The following is a 7,665-nucleotide window of genomic DNA, read 5'->3' on the forward strand; positions in this document are numbered from 1 at the left end:
ATGTATTAAATACGTATCTTAATGTTTCGAGGTGTCAAATCTTTCCGTCGATGTGAGCTCTTGGGGAAGATCAGCCTATTATCCCTAGAGTAACTTTTATCCGTTGAGCGACGGCCCTTCCACTTGGCACTGTCGGATCACTAAGGCAGACTTTCGTCCCTGCTTGATGGGTGGGTCTTGCAGTCAAGCTCCCTTCTGCCTTTGCACTCGAGGGCCAATCTCTGTCCGCCCTGAGGAAACCTAATAATTCATACACACAGTAGTATGAATGAAACTGAATTTCATCTTATTCACAACCAACATTTCTATGTAGCCATAAGCAAAGACTCAAAATATATACAACAAAAAATTAGACAATTTTGACAATGAAGAACTAACAACAGCTATGATATCCATCTTTCACAGTTCCTAACCCTGCGATTTGATATACCGATAACAGGGAAGGAAAAAAATACGAAAATCTTGCTCAAATCAAAATTTTTGAATTGAAATTAGGATCTTTATTTCCAGCAATGACGACTTTTCTATGACGCTTGGATTTCCTCTCTCTCCCACGCTTCGTGGGAATCTTTTTGAATGGAGTGGTTACGACAGTTGATGTTGAAACAATCGGTGAGGCCTGTCCGGCTTCAAGAATTGCAGCCGGTGGAGGAGGAGGACGAACAACTATACTTGCACGAGGCGGAGTCGAGTGTTCAAGAATGTCTCGATGATACCCCTGCAGATCGAAAAATGAGAATGACAGATAAATGTTCCAGCACTCAACGGAGATATAGTTAGATGCGGTAGAAAATAAGCGTTTGCACAGTGCTATTCAGAATAAACAACAACGATATACCCGGTGTAATCCCACAGTTTGCTATCCAGAACACAGGAAGTAAACAAAGAAAGGTAATCTCGACAAGTAGCTAAAACTGTTACTTCATCTGTTTCATTTTATACGACACTTTTTCTTTTAGTTTATTCCAAAAGAATGACACTTTTCTGTATCTGAAAACGTGTTAAGTTTCCTCTTTTACGCGTAAATGATATGTTCTTATCATACCCATATAGCTGTCTTGGTATGTTCAAGACTACAATTTGTCTTTAGTAAATACCGTTATATAAAATGAAACGGAGGGAAGTATCAAATATGTGGACTAGCGATATCAATTACGTATCTGTCAGCATTACCAGAGGTTTACACTGGTAAAACTGACAAGGCATCAGCGTTAGCCAATAATGAACTTTTAGCGCGGAACTTCAAGTGACCAAGTGCATGAAACCAAATCAAGAAGGTAAAGATATGGTGATCACCTGAATCACAAAGTTACGCCGCTCGCAGTCTAAGAACATATTCACAGTCCAATTTGTCTTTGACATGATCTTATCTCTCACAATGGCAAAGCTTATTTGGTCTCTAGGAGTAAAACGGTCCACTTCATTAAACCAAAGACACGTAAAGAGATTGGAGATTGGAATGTGCTCCCTTAGTATTACACATCCCTCGGGAACATCTGCATAGAAATAGTACATTTACATGGTTATGAAACTGAAACCAGTGACTACACTAGGGTCGTGAGTAGAGACGTAAGAGGAGAAAAACACGAAAAAAGATAAACGACACACTTACCACTTGTAATAGGAAGTTTAGCCCTGGAATAAGGAGTTAGTCCTTCCTTTTTATAAAAATCAATCTGGAAGTCGATGGAAGCATTATCAAACTTCGCGGCAGCCTTATTAGCTTCTGCTTCTATGAAAACATCAAAGCGCTTGTAGTGCCTTGATATTGCAAAGCTAGCATTTTTTCTCCACAAAAACCTGATATCGAAATACTTCAGTCAATCAACTTGTGAAGAACAATAAAAAGAACATTCAACACTTGCAAACTTCTATAAACATTAAACGGCAGGAATTCCCTTAAGCTAGTTACCACTGATAAATAGGTTCAACTCGGTCCTTTCACACACCAGGAATTACAGAGTCGTAAAATAATGAGCTATTTTCATGCACGGAGTTGCTCATCATTGTAAGGTGTTGTAGATTGAAAAATCCTTATCGGAGTACAAGGGGTCAGCCGATTCTAGGAGTGCCTAAATTTGGGGCAGTAATAACCATCTCCATTAATGTAGACTTCAGCGGCATCGATATTCTTCTTTTTTCTTTTGACATGTTGCTTAAGCACGTAAAGGCTACACAAACCCATTTTTCACTTACTAACAAAACAGCATGCAGATGCTACTATGAATAAGAACCACCTCATAACCTATATTGCTCGGACTCTCCTAAAATGTTGCCGTACCCATGTCGGATCCTTCAAATATACACAACTTTTGGAAGATTCGACATGCTCCTGTCGGCATTTTTGAAGACTCCGAGCAACATAGCCCTCCCTGGATACTTATATTCTTCTTATAGTAAACTTTGGTTAGCACTTTGGAAACACGTCCCGAAAACAAGCTTGCATTAAACATTATTTTGTTTTTGTTCTTTCTAAAAGGAGCATAACTTACACCTATAAAATGACCATATGCGTGGCTGTATCGGTAGCACTAAAGTTTAAAGGAGAAACCCAGAAGGGGAAATAGAGGCCAACTATGATTTTTTTGCTTTCGATATAGGACGAGTGGATTAGGTATAAGATGTACCTTTCAAGTATTTGATATGGATCCACAACAAGCTCAAGTTTTCCATCGATCCACAGAGAATAACGAGCATTGGGAAAAAGCCTGTGGAGTAGAAGCTTTGGGACCTGCAGTGGCAACGAATACATGTCAAAGAATCTGCATAATCACTCAGCTAATAATGTGAATGATTTGGTTTTCAAACAGTATATATATGCTTTTCGAGAAAGGTAACGAAAAGGATTCAAACTTCACATATAAGTAGGAAAAGATATCGGCCATCCCATGGACATTGACTAAAGGATAAGGAGGTAGAAAGAGATGCACTCAAGCAGTTCAGCTAACTAGATCGCAGTTGCAAATGTGCGACGAATTTTTCTAATAATCGTAATTCTGCCATGACGAGTTCAAGGTTATCGTGAACTCGTCGCTTTCTTTTAATTGTATTCATTTTCATCAAAATATTTTTCACAAACGCACACTCAATATGATTTTATAAATTTATTTTAAGCAACTCAGAGAACACAAGCTTTAATATATGACTGCATAGATCTAGAAGGTTTAAGAACTCCGATAGTTATCCATGCCTAACATAGCTACTTTGCCGTCTACTTGACAAAAAGATTTCTACTGAATCCGATGTACCATTATGAACATTTACCTTTCCGTTTCGCCTCGGATCATCATAAGGTAGGTTATGAACAACGACAATTCTCCATAAGCCAATTCTCATGCTACTAGTCAGCTCGCTTGAATTTCTCAAAAATGCTTCTGTTTCCTCATCCACAAACATATAGAAGCAGACGTTTTTCTTTGCATATTCGCCGGTTTTCTTTGGTTGCCGTATCAAATCAAAAGCCCCTTATCAAGAAAATACATTGTTTAAAACTTAAGTCCATCAGCTACAAGATGCAAATGTAAAAACGAATGAATTGAAAGATCGATACCAAATATTGCCGATGCCACCACGACACCTCGACAAGATTCCATCTCAAGAAGGTCAGAATCATCAATGTCAAAACCTGTCTGATGTCCAGGCCTGATTCCTCTGACAAAACTGTCAATTCGACGTCAAATTGAAAACCACAAAATACACTAAATTAGAGGATCTTGTGAAAATTGCAATGATCTTTATCACTTCCATCTAACAACAAATCAAGGGAAAAGACGTTCGAAGTTTTTTTTTTTTAAAGAAAAAAGTGGGTGAAGCCCTATGTTCATAAAGTTCCAACGCAGAGAAAATATCATACCCACAATGCACGCTCATTGAATCTCGTATGTCATACGAATCATTCCTCTGCATCAACGAAGGATATCCCCCGAAATTTGAACCTCCGAACTCGGTTTTACTCTGATTTTCTTCATGGATGTAAATCAAATTGCTAACACCAGGAGAAAAGGACGGTACATCAGGCATTAATGCAATAGCTTGTTCGACGGGAAGGTAGCACACCGGACATGCTGGAAAACAACAGACAAATGAGGTTCAGCATCTAGTACTTATATTTCTGACCTTCGAGTATTATGAGACTTTCAGACTTACGCCGGGGTCCAGTCCGCTTCTTATCTGCTGGCGGGGGCGGCAATGTGAAACCTTCACATGGATTTCCAGGAGGAAGAGTGTATCCTTTGAAATATACAGGAGGAGGAGGAGGAGGAGGAGGAGGTGAAGGACGTTGAACAGTTGACACACTTCGGCCAACATTATTTTTTTTTATCGACTCAATACTCCTAAAAATATATTTATGTACAGTTTCTGGCGCAAACATCCTATTACTTTGATCTGCTGCAACTTCACCTGAAAATGAATTGAAAATTTGATCATTGCGGAATGAAAATGTACAAGACGTTCAAGCACCTATATATGGAACAGCCGAGTCAAAATCATTCCCTTAATAACAGAACTAGAAAATTGAATTACGGAGGTTCTCAGTGTGAACTAGACAAAAATCAGGAAATTCTCCTCGTCAAGTAAAAATATCGGAAATACAAGCCAAATTCCATGAAGTTCGACGTAGCTAATATTTACCAAACTAAAACACTATAACCACCAGATAACACCGCATAAGAAACTCTTGAAAGCCCTTATGACAATAACTCTAAGAAATAACAACAATAACGTACCCAGAGTAGTCCCACCGGATAGGATCTGGGGAGGGTGGTGTGTACGCATACCTTACCCCTACCTTGTGAAGGTTAGCGAGGTTTTTTACGGATGAACTTTAAGAAATAACATAAATAAGATTTTCGATTTTGTAGTGCTAGATAAGAAAATTCTCCATCTTAATATTTCCAAAGACATGAACACCAAACTATAGCTAAAACTCTTTTCAGCATAAAATATTTCACATGATCTAGTACGAATTTATGGATACTCCACCGCAAAGTTAATTGCCGGAGCGAAAAGTCCTACCAATATGACAACAACAACAACATACCCGGTGTAATCCCACAAGTAGGGTTTGGGGAGCTATGTTGCTCGGACTCTTCAAAAATGTCAATAGGTGCGTGTTGGATTCGCTAAAACTAGTATATTTTTGGAGAATCCGACATGGGTGCGGTATCAAAAGTGAAGAGTCCGCGCAACTTAACTGGGGAGGGTAGTGTGTAAGCAGACGTCATCCCTACCTTGGAAGGTAGGGTGGTCGTTTCCAACAGAACCTCGCTCAAGGTAAAGCATTACAAAGCAATTCAAAAATAGAAAACAACGGGAGCGAAGAAGCCAAGACAAAACGCTAACGGAAAACCAAACCTTTGCCAACATACAAGACCCACAGAAAAGCTGCAGCAGAAACAACACACAACAGAAACATCCCGACATTCTTTCGAGGAGCGAATTTGCAGATCCAGAGAAACAATCCCTCTTTCTCCTTGAATAACTTTGGAGGTTTTCGCGGAATAGGTGGCGTCGTTTGGATTGGCGATGAACTATTCTGAAATAGCTGTTGCTGTAAAGAACCATAACTTCCTGAAGTACGAAGACCCAATGACCCCGTAGTCATTGTTGTCCTCTCAATCCTAAAATTTCACCTCTCATTGCCCCTCTCCACTCATCCACATCCAATATTTCTGACTTTATCGTCCTAAAGTTTAGATCTTTGTACGAAAATGCACCTCCGAATTTGAAACACTTCAAGAAAATCACCTCGATACACCAGAAAACTTCTCAGTATACGAATCTGGTAATGCCAATCTAACAAAAAATGCACCAAATTTGGAAAAACTTCCCACAAAATCAGCTCAAAAACAGCAGAAACTTCTCACCACACAAATCTAGTAATGCCAGAATAACGAAAAATGCACCAAGTTCACCTCCAAATATGGAAAACCTCAACTAAATCAGCTCAAAAAGACAGAAAACTTCTCCATATACGAATCTGGCAATGCCAATCTAATAGAAAAAACACCAAACTCACCCTCCAAATTCGGAACACTTTCAAGAAAATCAGCTCAACAACACCAGAAACGTCTAACTACACGAATCTGGTAATACCAATCTAACAAAAAAGGCATCAAATTCACCTCCAAATCTTGACACATTTCAACAAAATCAGCTCAAAATTGCCAGAAACTTCTCCTCACTACACGAATCTCGTAATGCCAATCCAATAAAAAATGCACCAAAACCTATCAAAAATTCACTTTATCTTCCTAAAGTTTGAATCTTTTCACTAAATTTCACCTCCAAATGTACAACATTTCACCAAAAACAGCTCAAAAAACACCAGAAACTTCTCACTAAACAAATCTTATAATGTCAATCCAATAAAAATGCATCACATTCACCTCCTAAACTTCAAACACTTCAAGAAAATCAGCTCAAAAACTTTAAAAACTTCTCCTCACTATACGAATTTCGCAATGCCAATCTAACAAAAAATGCACCAAATTCACCTCCAAAATACCAAACACTTCAAGAAAATCAGCTCAAAATGCCAAAAAAAAACTTCCCACTATATGAAATCTGGTAATGCCAATCTAATAATTGACCAAACAATCTCTATAGAGGCAATCAACCATCTGCTGCTTGGTTATCAATCAAACAACAACAACCCCACTTCACCAAAACTATCAATTCATAGTCTTAAACACTACAAATACAAAAAACAGTTCAGCATTTTACAACAAGTAAAGCAAGTACAAACAACCCAAATCAAGAAACAATACAAACTATACATACATATAAGTTTTATATATAAAAAAAAAAAAAAAAGTAGTCCGACACACTAAATATCTCGCTATGTATATATTGTACAACTAACAAAAAAAAGTTTTAAAAAATGACACTGAAATTGAGAAATGATTTTGTATAGGGTATAGTGAAACCTATCAAATCTTAGATCATAGTTGAAGAGTAATTATTATTTTTTGGATATTTTTTTTATCATTTTTATAGGATATTTTATGCAAGATTTTAGTGTTATGTATTTATATTTGTTTCTAATATTATATTATATATGTAGAATATGATATGATAGCATAAGCCATGTGCGCGTGATAACTGGTAGTTGTCAGTACTGTTACAGCTTGTTGTTTAGGTTGTTGTTGCGTGTCATTATCTGTGTTGTTAATTTAAATATAATATTTATTTTAACTATTATTCAAATTTTATTATTTTATAGTGTTAAATTTATAGTTGGGTGATTAAAGATTATATTTTATGTAATGAGATTGAAGTGATTCAATTTAATATAATATTTATTTTAACTATTATTCAAAATTTATTATTTTATAGTGTTAAATTTATAGTTGTGTGATTAAAAAATTATATTTTATGCAACAAGATTGAAGTGATTCGATTTAATATAATATTTATTTTAACTATTATTCAAATTTTATTATTTTATAGTGTTAAATTTATAGTTGGGTGATTAAAAAGTTGTATTTTTATGTAGCGAGATTGAAGTGATTCGATTTAAATATAATATTTATTTTAACTATTATTTAAATTTTATTATTTTATAGTGTTAAATTTATAATTGGGTGATTAAAAATTTGCATTTTATGTAACAAGATTGAAGTGACTCAACTTTTAAATATAATATTTATTTTAATTATTATT

At 36.3% G+C, this 7,665-nt stretch overlaps 1 protein-coding gene across 1 annotated transcript; it reads right to left on the bottom strand.

Annotated features, from left to right (window-relative positions):
• Positions 1–265: 265 nt before the first annotated feature.
• Positions 266–7,076, bottom strand: LOC107868341 (probable hexosyltransferase MUCI70). The gene is made up of 9 exons (XM_016715010.2): positions 5,356–7,076; positions 4,147–4,401; positions 3,854–4,064; positions 3,551–3,660; positions 3,265–3,464; positions 2,628–2,731; positions 1,613–1,800; positions 1,297–1,496; positions 266–718 (listed from the first exon to the last, which is right to left on the bottom strand). Exons 1-9 carry the CDS (start codon positions 5,603–5,605, stop codon positions 467–469), a joined length of 1,770 nt encoding a protein of 589 aa, XP_016570496.1. The 5' UTR covers positions 5,606–7,076; the 3' UTR covers positions 266–466.
• Positions 7,077–7,665: the final 589 nt, after the last annotated feature.

Source organism: Capsicum annuum, chromosome 4 (genome assembly GCF_002878395.1).
Source record: "Capsicum annuum cultivar UCD-10X-F1 chromosome 4, UCD10Xv1.1, whole genome shotgun sequence".
NCBI lineage: Eukaryota > Viridiplantae > Streptophyta > Magnoliopsida > Solanales > Solanaceae > Capsicum > Capsicum annuum.

What these genes read in the sequence shown, in the direction of transcription:
- LOC107868341 (XM_016715010.2), bottom strand. Translation starts at nt 5,605, where the DNA reads ATGACTACGGGGTCATTGGGTCTTCGTACTTCAGGAAGTTATGGTTCT. An exon ending in GGTCTTGTATGTTGGCAAAG is followed by an intron (nt 4,402 to 5,355) that starts GTTTGGTTTTCC and finishes ATTCATTTTCAG; the next exon opens with GTGAAGTTGCAGCAGATCAA. An exon ending in GGTGGCATCGGCAATATTTG is followed by an intron (nt 3,465 to 3,550) that starts GTATCGATCTTT and finishes TTTCTTGATAAG; the next exon opens with GGGCTTTTGATTTGATACGG.